Consider the following 13,782-nt stretch of genomic DNA (forward strand, 5'->3'; position numbering starts at 1 on the left):
ATGTAAGCTGTAACAACGTGGATATAGCAGCAGAAAAACGTTCAAACAAGAAGCAGAAAGTACTAGGTCAGCTGACGCTTCTTCCTTATGAAGGAAAAAAACTGGCAAATGTGAGCATCAAGCAGCTTAATACTTCATCGAGATGTGTTGAGACATCTCGGTTAAAGAGTGGAACAGTATCTTTTTCAAATAAAAGGAATTTGTGAAAACACCTAATGAACAGAAGCAAACTTTTGAGGGGATTGAAGATAACCAGGCTCCCTCAGGCATTTCAGTTGCAGAAATGCTGTTAGGTAGCAGTGCCAGGCCCATTTACATCGGGCAGCAATCTTCCTTCCACCTCGCTTGGTGATGTAGGAGGCTGAGCTGCATCGCAGACCGGCCTGCACTCCCGTTCATGGGAGGAGAGCTGTCAACGCGCAGCCTGACTGACAGGCTCAGCGCACAGTTAGCATCCGAGGCAGCATGGAGCTTGATTCAGCAAACGTTTGGGCAGATATCCTGATCTAAATCTAAAGCCAGATTTCTCTATTTTAACAAAAAAAATTCACATCTTGCTTTGAGAATGAAGATCAAAAATATCAACAAAAGACGTGTCAAAGAAGTGGTTGGAAGAAGCCTCTCTATATTGAGGAAGGGAAATTAAAAAAGTAGCAGAAGGCACCACTGGCAGTACAGGCTATTGCTTTTCTACTATAAGATGCCATGTTGCTAATAAATAGGCTTTATGTTTGCAGAAGTGTTGGGCAGCCAAAAATTTAACATCAAGAAGATACTGTGCACCCTAGTAAAGTAAAAATATCCTCCACATGCTTTTAGAAAATAACTTGGTCTAGGTCTTCTGAAGATCAGATTCGGACTCCTATGATCTTAATTGCATATCTGTAAATATCTTTGCTTCTAATCATAGAAGTGTAAATGTGGAATTGCATTGGCCTTTCCTTGGCTGTGCTATTTGCCATTATGCTTAAACGACATTCAAAAATCCTGACGTACTGAGATGCAAGGTTTTTGTTTGATATTTTTATCTGCTTCGACTCACATGAGCTAGGAAATTCAAAATATAATGATGTTGCTTATAAATGAATATTTTTTTCAGGCCTTTTTTCCCTCTGCTCTTAAACTGATATATCAGAAGGGGTCTTTCACAGCTGTGAGTGTTAATGAATGCATTAACTATCTTGTAGTATCAGTGAAGTATTTTTAATTTTTTGCAATTGTGTAATGCAAATTATATCTTAATTTTGCATGGGTAAAGATGCATTACAACCGTTTACACTACGGTATGATACTGATCTCAAGTTGATCTTGGAGTTCCTGCTACTTTGCTGACTGTACTAATAACCTGGACTATTTACTGGCATGTTTTCAAGAGGGTCATAGTTTATTGGACATCTTGTGATACAGTGAAAGACTGAAATCAGTTATTCTTAATACATTTTTAGACACGTTGTTACAAAACCTGTCACATTTATAGTGTTTTTTTTTTTTTTTGCCTGTGAGTTAGGCTCTCAGTTGCATAGCATCCCAGTAACACGCTGCGAAACTCAGGTTGTGTTGTTTTGAGTTGCTGTGGTGCTTGATATAGTAGTTTTCAGTAATGTTGTAACACAATTGGTAACAGTAACTGTTGACTATGAGATTAAGGTTGGAATATTTTTGGCCTAGTGAGCGCAGTCTTGTGACTTGGTCTTGATTTGGGAGGTGTGTGTGTGTGTTATTTAAAGCTGTGGAGTCATAACTAAAGTAACCACAGAAAAAATTGCCAGTAGAAAGGATTATTATTATATCTTATATTTTAGGGACTGAGACTTGCTTGTCAGAACTATTGAATCTGAAACTTTATGCTTCAATATAGAGAAGAGAATGAGCAGCAGGATGCAACTTGATAACAGTATATGTATTTGCATGTTAAACCCCTGCAAAGGTTTGATCTGTAAGCTGGTTTGCCTTGTTCGTGTTTGTAACCAGGGAGGTTTTGTGACATACTTTGTGGGTGCACAGGTGTAAAAATTTATATATATAGATATAATTTGTGAAGATTAGCATTTTAATTTTTCTTTTATAATTTTAAGCTTAAATTGGGTGGAAGAATAATACTTAAGGCTTGTTTTAATAAGTAAAAATTTTTTTCAGATAAAAAGAATAATTTTACTGTGCAGTTTTCCCAGTGTCACTGCTGACTTGTAGGGAATTTCCATTTTTTTCTTACCAGTTCATATAATTTTTATACTTTTTTAGTGTAGCTTATATTTAAACTATCTGAATAAGTGTACACAAATAACCCATGTATAGTATATTACACACACTACTGTAAGTATGCCCTCCTCTCTGAACTCTACCTGATACCCATTTCCTGGCAATAGGGGCATAGCAATATGCAGTTTTCTCTTTTGGTACCATTTGAGTGGGAAATGCCAATTCCAATTGTAGGTCATACAGATTCCATGAGTAGGTCATATTGTATTTAAAGTGTCCAGGGATTATGATTCAGTGCGTGACATGATTTAGAATCTAGGAAACTACCCAGGGAAAGGAAAATGGACAACTTTTGACTTTTTTTTTTTGAGAGTACTGTTATTACAGTAATTATAGCCTAATATTTACCATGTAGGGAGTACATGGACCATTCTTACAAGAAACAAATGGAATTGTTTGGGAAGTTAACTTGAAGGTAGTAAGTGCTTTTAGAGCTGTTTTGCGAGGCTATCTTTTCTTCTTCATAGGAAATTGTATCAGGTAATGAGTGGAAAACTCCCTAAAACGTACTTCATAGTTTTACAGGAACAGCTTTATTGGTTCTGACTTGTGATGTTAATAGATATTGTTAAAACAAATTAAACCTTTTGATCAATTTTCCTAAACAAGATGCTTTCAGTATTTTTATGTAAGTCTAGCATACATTTTTCCATTTTCTCTTATGCAACCTATGCAACTTAAATATTTTGTTGTACTAGAGAGAGTTTAAGTGTACAGCCAGAAGCTGTCTTCTATCCTGAGAGAGTGCTGTTCTTATATATCATTTTTTGTATGAAAGTTTAGATTTTAAGCATTTTTCCCTAAAAAGCATTGTTTGTTTGCTGTTCCTTGTGTTAGGAGCACAAGCAATTTTAGATTGTTTAGGATACAAGCGATTTTTTAACACCTGTCAATGCTACTTTTCGTCCAAATTTTGGTCATTGCCCTGAAAAGCTGAGTTACTTTGTTCTGCTGAAGTTCTAGTTGTTGTTGCTTATTGTGGGGATAGGAATTAATTTTGGGTAGCATTTCTCATTGCATATTCTTAAAATAATTTCTCCATAAACACTCCTGCAATGCAAGTTAATTCTTTGCTATGTGAACAGTGTATTCTTATACTCTTGCATTTCATTAGTTTCATAAATGGAAACTAATTTATTTACTGCTATTAATGGTCACTATTAGCATTTAAAACTGATCTTACAATACAAAGAAAGAAAATATTCTAATGGAAGTTAGTAATTCATGGGTAATAATTGAGATATCCAGTGCCTCCTCAGGATGGTTTTGATCTCTGTAATATAGTCTTCATTGCACTTTTAATGTGTCTACCATCAAGTGTAGTTATAGGCAGTTAACAAGATCTTTTATTCATATGGTTTATAAACCTGGCTGTAGGTAAGCAAAATGAAACTAACAGCTAAGCACAGTAGACTCTCTCTCTTGGACAGCACGATGAATTAACTGCTCAATCTCATACATGGCTCAGTACCGGGAGGAGAGTGAGCAGCATGATGCAATTTAATACAATTATCCCAGGAAGTTTCATGAAAGAACTGTAGAGTCTAGGGTTTGTACCAAATTACTTCGTCTCAGGATAGATTTTTCTGCAACAAAACCATACTACTTTCATCGACCTTCTGTTGAGCAGAAGGTACAAAAAGAGATACCTTTCCTTTGGTACTCTCACAGGTACCCTAAGTAAGTAAAAATACTGGCAATTTTGCTATCAATGAGGAAGTTCCCTTCCTGATTTGGGGGAGTGAGGAGAACAGCAGGAACTGACCAGGCAAATCGTATTTTAATCAAAAACAATTGACAAAATATAGTTTGTATACTCAGACCGAGATGCAATTTTGAGACAGGTGTTTGAGCACCCCTTCTGGCTGACCACAAGACTCGGAGTGGTTGAAACTCTTTGGAACAAGAATGACTTCCTTTTTCCGATGTACCATAATGTGACCTCTTTCCTTTTTCTTTACAAACTATAAATGAGAAAAAGTCCACTTAAGAGTCCACTCAGTTTAAATATAGTGGAGTGTTCTGTTTTGCTTTCAGGTACTGCGAGATTACCTGAAGTTTTGACCTGTATTTTATACTGTATGCTGTAATGCAGTCGTTATGTTCTCCAGGAAATATTATAAATTGAGATTTGAAGTTTCTCATGGTTTTTTTTTTTTTTTTCCATATTTGAAACACTTCCCCTTGTCTTTTTTTTAGGGGGGGTGGGGAAATCCCTCTATTTATATTACTTGAAATGAAAGTGTTTTGTCTTCAATCTAATTATAACATTGCATCTCAATTTATCCCAATGGCACTTAAGTGGTTAGACTCTTGATAGCTTGCCTGGGTTTCATTTCTCCTCTCAATTTGATGAATGCCCGTAGCTTTGTATATATTAAGACCCCCATGTAAAATCTTTTGTCAAAGCTCCTTTCTGTTTTAAGAAGTGTTTTTTTTTCATGGTAATATGTATGTGGAAATCTCTCTCTGGTGCCTTTACTTCTTTATTTGAGTTATGAATTCTAAGTACTTTGTTAACAGGGTAAGATCACTTATATTCTGTTAAAATAGTAAGTCTGTTATTGAGAAATATTTTTTGTTTGGAATCGACAAGCAGAAGCTAAGAGCTACTCTTAAATTTTTTTAACTGAGATAGTATTTCTTTGTCATATCATATTTCTCGTTGCATCCCCTCACCAGAAAGTCTAGACCTAAAATATAATTGTGTCTAATTATTGTGTCATGCTTTATGTTAGACCTTTGTAATATAGAGTCTAATGGTAGATTGATTTGTTTGGGTGTCTAAGATGCAAAATACAATCGATGTTATGTTTTGTGCTCTAGGTTTTTTTGCAATTGATTTTAGTTGTTGAATCTGATCTGAAGGAATATCATTACTCTGAAACCAAATTGGATAAAGAAACTATAAAAGATAGAAACTCATACCTTGAGTACCTACTATAACAATCTAGAATGTAATTTCTTTGGTCAAATCATTTATTTGCTCAACATCATAGCAGATGGTAGCCCTATAAAGTATATTATCTTGTTTACGAGAACATTAGACCCCGAGTCTGTTGAAATAAGTTTTAAATATTGTCTCCTTTACCTTATACCACCAAGAACAGCAATTTTCAGTTTGATTGTAAAAACCAATTTTTTATTAGATGAGCATGTGGACTTGTTTCTTCAGAATGAATACGTATGTTGAAGTAACGAGGCAGCAATTCCCCCCCCCCCCTCCCCTGTTCTTTTAAAAGAACCTTAAATGCTCTCAATCCTGTTTTAAAAGTGACGTTAAGCAAAAACCTTAAAATATTTGCAGGATTCAAACTATAAAGGCAGAAAGCACCTCTGAAAGCTTGGCCTGATGTTGCTGAGAGGAGGGAGGAGCGCGCGGCCTTGCCTGGGGCCGGGCTGGGTCCCAGCTGGAGGGCGGTGGGGCGCAGGAACCCTTCGCTTCGTGGGCCAGAACCGGGCGGGGGGCTGCCGGCTCAATCGCCTCGTACAAGTGAGAAATTCACGGAATTATTTAGTTGAACTACAGCATAACTTCTATAAAAGTAACCGATTTTGATGACGAAAAATATGAAGTCAACTCGTGAATCATTTCAATGACTTAACCATCCTCGATGCCTACTTTTAAAAAAAAAAAAAAAAAAAAAGGAGGGGAAGGGGAGGAGGGCCTCACTGTAATTCTGTCTCCTTGATTGCAGATAGTGTATTATTAGTTTTTTATGAAGATATTTACAGGCAATTGTTGAATTTCCCACCTTTTCGAATTGCCTAAACAGGTGGAGATACTGGAGCCTTTCCCTGTGCAGCATACTTTTCAGTGCCCTGAGAACTCCTACGGTTTTTCTGTGCCCTCTTAACATCCTCGATGAGTTAGTGGATAGCAGAATTGAACGCTGTTTCCTCATAGAAGGTGTTAGATAAAGGTGTTAATCTCCCTAGTTCCCTTCTGCTTTGTATTTTCTGGGAAAATGGTTGAACCCTTTTGACTGCACTGTTGCCTCGAGATCTTGCGTTGAATTCATTACCCAAGATGGTGCCTGTGCTCTCTTCAGGGGTTGCTGCTTCCCGTTACAGTGTCCTCTGTCTTGAAGGTGTCTCTTATGCTCCTGTTGTAGAACTACAACTTAGCTATACTGAAGTACGTATTATTTCTTTGTGCCCAGTCTGCTAGATGTTGTTTGGGTCACTGCATTAGTCTTATTCTCCTCGTTGTTCCCTGCTCCTGTGACTTTGGTCTCTTGCAGCATTTGATGGGTTGTTTTCCGTCTGTGTCATTGGTGGGGAGAAAAACATTAAATAGTGTAAAAACGGGAACAGGTTCCTTTTGCGCCATTGCAGAAGTGTATCTGATTTCGTGGGGTGGGGATTGCCGGCGAGGCAGCTGTGGATCGCTTGGGTGCGTGGTGGGGGGTGGCGTGGGGGGGCATGCTGCGCTGCGCTGCGCTGATGGGGGCCGCCGGGGCAGCAGTGCTAGCGCTCCAAGGGACAGAAACGTCACCGGGCAGCAGGAGCTCAGGTGTTCCCCGTGGGCTGTATCCAACTTTTCCATATAGTCTTCTAGGAGGTTCTGAAGTGTGCATATGTGCAAATTTTGATTAAAGAGTACATATAGCTGCCAGCCTGTTTTTGGCTTGTGGAGGAAAAGTACTGCACCATGAAAAGGAGGAAGAAGACACCTTGCAGAAAACAACAACAGTGTTCCTGACTAACCTGGCTGCCTGTACAGGAGTTTTTGTTTCTTGTTTTGAAGAGCAAACTGAGGACACAACTTAGAAATTAATTTTCCTGCCCATGTTAAAATGTTACAGTTTGTTTTAGAGTGGTTTCTTTAAACAATTTATTTGCATAATACAAAGGGTTGAATAAAAAGATGATTTTTTTCATGATACACATGCTAATTTTGCAGAACCTTTAAATAGGTCCTCATGTCCCATTGACTTCAATTTTTAAAATGAATAATATGTTTTGCTGACTGGGGGTCATGCATCTAAACAGTCTATATGTAAATCATCTACTGATATATTTCCTGAATAAGTTTCTATAATGTACTGTGTCTTAGATTTTCAGAAATGTTTTGTCTTGCAGTAAGATTTTTTTGTATATATATTTTTTTCTCCTACTATATGTCCCTTTTGAAACTAAAGCAATGGAAGACTTGTTATGATAATCACTGTATTACTGGAGCTGTTGTTTCTGGCAGAAAAGAGTCAGTTGTGCCAAAAGATTACTTTTGCCTTTGTCAGTGCCAGCCACGAGTTTTTACTCAGCTCCTGGATCAATTACAATAAAACAACAACAATGCTGTCAGCTGTAAAATGCAGCAAACTTGCACAACTGTTGGCTCAGTTGTGTGTCGTCCTTCCCCCCACTGTCCCCCCCCCACCCCGACCCCCGTTTCTAAGGAGCATTCTCCAGCCTTGAGGAGCTTTCCTGCAGTACACAAACGGAGTCTGTAGTTTTCATCTGGCTGATTGCACTGTACTTGCAGTTTAACATGCCTTCTGCAGGCTGTCTTTGTTGCAACAGTGTTTTATAGCTTCATAAAATGCATTCCTTATGGAAATAATGATTAGAATACTATTGCTCCATAGGTAGTTATTTGCCTACCAGCTTGTATTTTTTTGTATTTTCTTTTGTGATGTGTCCAGTCTGATGTATACGCATGAACAATTTTATAGTTGCAGTAAGTTAATAATAAAGCTTGGGGTTAAGGATGATTGTGTGGAGTAACTTGCACTTGGTTTTTATTTATAAATTGTGATACTACAAAGCTTCGTAAAGAATTTCTACCATGCATCAAAACCATGGGAGAAGCCTGGGTAACAGGAGGCAGAAAGTAATTAGGGGCGTTCTGCAGGCCAAGGCGCATGGAAGTGCACCGCTGAGGATGGAATTGTTCCACCCTCAAAAATAAATAAATAAAAGTTCTGACTATACATGTAATCAGGCCTAATTACTAGAATAACAATCTTATCCTACATGAATGGTTGTAGAAATCCAGGTACTTTTTGCAGTTAGTTGTTTTGGAATGTGTTTTAAAAGATGTTTTCGATAATTAACTTTGAATAGAGAGTAATTATTTTCTTGGAACAAGTGTTGGCAAGAGTATTTCTAATTGTTAGCTAGGTAATCTATTTTTTGAATGTATGCTCTTTAAAGAGCTCCCCCTTTTCTCCTTCCCCTTTCACTTTTGACCTGTAGCCTAAATTTGCATAAAGGGAACCGATTCTAAAAGAACCGTTAGAGAATTAAGAGATTCCTGTATCAGTAGAGACGACACCACGAACCTTTCTGTGTGGAGGGTGGGTGGATTTTGTTTGTTTTTTTTATTATTATTTTTATTTGTTGCAATGAAAGTATAAAGCACTCTGTCTAGTCTTTTTATGCTAAAATATCTTGCAGGTAGTGCAAGTGTAAAGACCAAGCAGGGAAAATAGTTTGGCACTTTTTTTCAATATTTGAGCAAGACGTGAGAGCAAAGAGAAGATAACAGTACTTCCCAGTATGTGCTGCAATATTCAGTGCTTAAGGTGCAAGATAAATCAAGCTGTGCAGGAAGTGAGACTGCCATGGTTGCGTTTGTTTTGTTACTCAAGTTAACTTCTTACGCATTGTGTGGTGAAGGCACTGCAAATGGGCAGTTCTTCTTGACTTTTTATGCTCCAGTTTTCAGCAGCTGCAGGCATCCAGAAGCGTAGGTTGCTTTGTAGCCTGCTTCATTAAAAACTAGGAACTTGTTTGTCTTTACTTTTTGTTTTTAGAATTACTGTTTTTAAGTTTGTGGAGGAGATTGATGCTGAAAGCAAATTCAGAGAACATTATGCCTTTTTACTGTCTTTTATTATAGGTCTGTACTTTTCTTTTTCTTGCTAGGTATGGATGAGCGAACAAGTGCCACATCTTGGGGAGCAACTGGTCAACCAAGTCCTTCATACGACTCTTCAAGGGTAAGGTTCCCACTTAATAATTCATTCTAAAAGTTTATGGAAATGTGCAAAGAAAAACAGCAGATGATTTGGCAAAGCTTTTGAGGGGTAAACTCCCCTTAAATAAACAGACTAGCATCTTTTAGAGACTTTAATGACTTTGATATACTGCAATAGTAATTCAGGTTTCTAAGGATAAAAAATATATAGATTTAGAAGTTATGAGAATAAAAGTATATAACTATAATTGAATGGTAGCATGTGTTTTCTTTACCCTCAGAAAATTAAAGGAGAAGTCATGTTACTTATTCAGGAGCAGATTTATTGGCAAAGTGTAGGGAACTCTAGCCTCTCTATTAACATTACCTAGCTGTAGCATGTGCTGTGTCATGATGTTAGAGAGAGGCTTCACCTTCTAAAAACCTTCATCCTATCCTTGTTGTAGCTGCATCCATCTTGCCTGCTGGTCTAAACTCTTCAGTATTATTTAATAATACCCTACAATAAACTTGACTTGTTAAAACCCAAATAAATGTCTAAAACAAAGTTTCTCCTTTAATCGCCTTTAATCGTGTTCCCTTTCATCTTCTCAGTTTTCTATTTTTGAATATTTACTCCCTAAGAAGCCAATGATTTAAGTCCCTAATGAATTAATAGAAACATCTAGCATAACTGAGGAACATAGTTCAAATATTCTGTTCTGATTCAGGAGCCTCGTGCCAGAGAGCTGTCAGCTGCAGAGCTGTAGCTCTGTGGCTTTTCTTTTGCTGTGGAATGATGTGGGGCATTGAGGACACTGTGAGACTGTGGATCTTGTCCAGCCCAGTGGGTACTGTCAAAACCTGTACCTAAATTTAGAGGCGAGTATTAGAAAGATTCATCCTGGAATCTTAAGTTTTTCCCCTTGGTCTTCAATAAATAAGTTATAATAAAAGGATAGAAGAAATTTGTGGGCTGTATTTGTCTGATGCCTGTAACGCAGAGATTAGGCATCCTTTTTAAATATCCTGTGCAACTTAAGGCATGAAGCCCAGCCTTTAGATATCCCAGTCTTTTCTATATTTGAGACGGAAACTTACTACACAGTTCTTAGTAACTGGTATTTTTACTGTAAGCATTTAGTGTTTTGACACTTACTCATTTATGAAGTTGCTAATCACTATCAATCAATCACAGCCTTGCCTAGCTGGACTATGAGCTTGTGATCCTAGGCTGTGGGACTGTGTTAATCACATCTATTTGTAGGGAGAGAGCCAGCTAGTTGGCATTTGGAAAATGTAAAGTTGGGGTGCCTGGGTGTTTTTGTTTTTTATGCACGCAATCAACCCCCCACAAATAATATTAAATAAAGGTGAAAGTAAAGGCAGATGTTCGTGCTCTAATACAGGTATACCAGAAGCTAGAATCATGGAAAGAGGCCTGTGCTATTTGTGTGTATCATTAAGAGCAACAGAAGAACTGTAAATATGGCTTAAGTTTTATGGAAGACTTCAGAAGACAGAGATGTTAACTAACTACTTGTCAGGTTCTCCCCCCAGCAATTGTAACTTTAGACTTAAAATAGTGTGTAAAAATACAATTTTTTCCTCCCAGGAACCAATTCTTGCAGAATCATTGTTATAGGACAGTTTTAGCTGAAGTCAGTTGGATTCTAGCCAAACGGAGCATCTTCTTAAGAGTTGGTGGAATCTGTCCCCAGAATGTTATTCAAGTATTTCTTCCTTTTCTGTCCGAGTGCAGAGGATTTTTTCCTCATGTTAGTAATTTGAGATGATATTGGGAGTTTATTCCGTAGTACCATTTATTTAGAGCTTGTTTTAAAAAAAAAAAAAAAAAAAAAAAAAAAGTCAATGAAAATCTGTATGTTCATTTAACTGGAGCATGCTATTTTGATAAGTATTTACTGATTCAAACTAAATATGTTATAAACTACATTTAATTTTACAGATTAGCAGTTAAAGCTGTTTTGATTTTTTAGGAAGTTCAAAAAATTGAAAATACTGATGCATAGTCTTATTTCTATTTTTTTATTTGTGGATGAGATTAATGATTTTATAGTACAACTTTGTGTGCTTCACTCTAAAATTTAGAACAGAAAAACACCGAGTAGTCATATGTAAACTTTCTAAGTTTATAAATTAAAAATGAAATAATCAAATTCACCTCTCCCTCCTGCCCCCAGGATAATGTTTTGTATGTGCCTGTTCCATTTTAAAATTGCTCTGTTTCTTATACTGTTTATGTGCTTGTTCATGTAATTTTAACTTGGTAAAGTTTCCTTCACTTCAATAGGGAATTTCTTTGTCAAAAGGTAGCAGAAATCATGTGGAAAAATAATAATATAGTCCTAAATTCTAATGAAAGATTCTCATTATAATTTGAATATTTTTACAGATACCTTATGCTACCTTTTTTTATGGAAAACTTGTTAAATGATGTCAATTTGCCCAGAGTAAGTCTTGTGTTAGCACAGAACCTGATGTTAGACTGTCCATAAAACTCTGCGGGAATGCCTGTAGCTGTGAACTGTTGGCTCTTGGCCCCTTGGCCTCTGAAGCGTTCCTGATGGGATTAGGGACTAGCGGCTGACCGGAGCTGTAGCTTGCCCTTTGGCCCGCTGCACTTGTCTTAGAAAGGAGATGCAAGTCTCTGGTGCCAGCTGTTGAAAGGCGACAGAACATCTGTGTCTCCTTGGGTTCAAGGGGGTATGTGATTGTCAGGCACAGAGGAGCAGTAAGAAAAACTTGTCCCCCGCAGTCAGATTAGATGCAGTGTTGAACTGAAGTTAAGTGGGTACCCAAAGAAATTCAGAAGGTTTGGCCCATGAATTTTGATTTTTGTCCTGGCCTTCATTGCACTTAGAAATTAGATGATGGGTGAGGGAAAACCAGCTTTTTCTAGAGCCCTATATTGAAAGAACGCTTGTGTGGAATATCATTTAAATTATAACAATTTTCTTTTAAATAAACTTCTTAAATTCTTAAGTGTTTTTAATGAATTCCTTTCCTTTTAAAGGAAAACTCCAATTTTGTGTTTTCCCCAAAAGGCCGTGAACACTAGAAATATATACTGTCCGTATATAGATTTTATAGTTGTTAGAAGATGCACATTAATTCATTCCATGGCCATGTTTTTCCACAAAAAGTGGAACAAGGGAAATTCTATTCTGCATTGAAATCAACGGAAAAGCACTGGACTTCATACAGCAGTCCAGATCAAGTTTGTTTGAATACCTTTTGAGTAAGATGTATTGCCTTTTTTTTTTTTTTTTTTTTTTGCTTTCAACTAGTGAAACACATTATGCTACTAGTTCAAAGAATTTTGCATAAAGATAACTTCTGACTGCTACTTCATACCGTGGCCAGATCAGATGACTGAGTGTGCAGAAGAGCTAAAATGAGCGTGCAGGTCTGCATTAGGAGAGAAGAGATCAGTTTCTCAGAAAGCAAGGCGCATGATACAGTTTGTTTGCCTTTTAAATTCCTAAATGCTGCCTTATGGTGACATATAGACTTAAAAAAAAAAAAAGTTATGATTATCTTGTTAACATGTAAAACATTTACTAAAATAAGACTACAAAATCCAGTGCTTTTTCCCATAGATTTCAATACAGGATGTTACTCTTGTCCTAATTGTTCTTACTACTGTACTTACCTGTTTACAGGAAAATGGCAGTCTTCATGGAAAAAGCTCAGACCTCTCCACAGACATAGAAAAGTTGAAACCTCAAGAGGTACTGCTTATTCTTTTTCTCTTTTATGTGGTGGGTTTTTGTGTTGTTTTGTTTTTTAAATCTGCCTGCAGCCTTCCAGTGGAGGTTTCCTTTAAAAGTCATAATAAAGTGACAGAATGGGATAAGAGTTTAAATTATTGGACCAGTATTGACTGGAATTTTCAAAAGCATGTAAGGATAAGTGATCTTCAATGAAATAGAATTGGAATTTGGTGGAAGTTAGGTACATACTATTTCTAGGCTAACTAAATAAGACAGTGGAAGATGGGATAAAGGAGATCTTCCTTTCCCTCTTTTCCTTGCTCCTGCCAAAGGTCTGTTTAGCTAAGTGTAGTTGGCCTGATTGTGTCCAATAACAATGCTTAAGGAAAGGATGTAAGTATGGAGCAAATACTCTGGCCACCTTTGCCTGGCGTGCTCTCCCAGCTCATCTCAGCAATTAGTGATACAGGAGAGGTCCTGGCCAGATTCAACCTCTTGGTCACTGTTCTTGTAGTTTCTGATGGATTTGTTCTCTGTGAGTAGTTACTTTTTCTGACTCTAGCTGTACTTTTGGCAACAATAATGACTTAAACGTTCTGTGGCAAAAATATTGAGATGTTTATTTTAAGTGTGATGACCAGTGATTTAACTATTTATACCATGTTCTTGTGTTCCGAATAATAATGATTAATCGTTACCTGTGCACTTAATGGAAAAAAAAAAATCATTGACTTACGAACATCTTTGTTTTAAATGCCAATTTTCTGTCTTTCCTCTGCCAAATTAAAGAATCATAATCTATTGGTCTCTGTGTGTACAGTAACTGTTACAAATCTCTGGTTAGTTCTTATGCCCTTCTCTGCATCTTTTCTACATCTCCAA

General features: G+C 37.1%; 1 protein-coding gene across 16 annotated transcripts in view; it reads left to right on the forward strand.

Annotated features, from left to right (window-relative positions):
- Positions 1 to 13,782, forward strand: part of TCF12 (transcription factor 12) — a 180,502-nt gene that overhangs the window by 42,638 nt on the left and 124,082 nt on the right. For 14 of the 16 annotated variants that reach the window (XM_068959074.1, XM_068959065.1, XM_068959071.1 and 11 more), the window contains 2 exons: positions 9,133 to 9,206; positions 12,850 to 12,918. In XM_068959074.1, the coding sequence (XP_068815175.1) occupies positions 9,133 to 9,206; positions 12,850 to 12,918 (143 nt within the window). Of the gene's footprint in view, positions 1 to 8,542; positions 8,562 to 8,888; positions 8,954 to 9,132; positions 9,207 to 12,849; positions 12,919 to 13,782 lie in introns of those variants that run through there. The other 2 variants (XM_068959081.1, XM_068959080.1) reach the window with 2 other exon arrangements.

The sequence above is a fragment of the Struthio camelus genome, chromosome 12 (assembly GCF_040807025.1).
Source record: "Struthio camelus isolate bStrCam1 chromosome 12, bStrCam1.hap1, whole genome shotgun sequence".
NCBI classification, from domain to species: domain Eukaryota; kingdom Metazoa; phylum Chordata; class Aves; order Struthioniformes; family Struthionidae; genus Struthio; species Struthio camelus.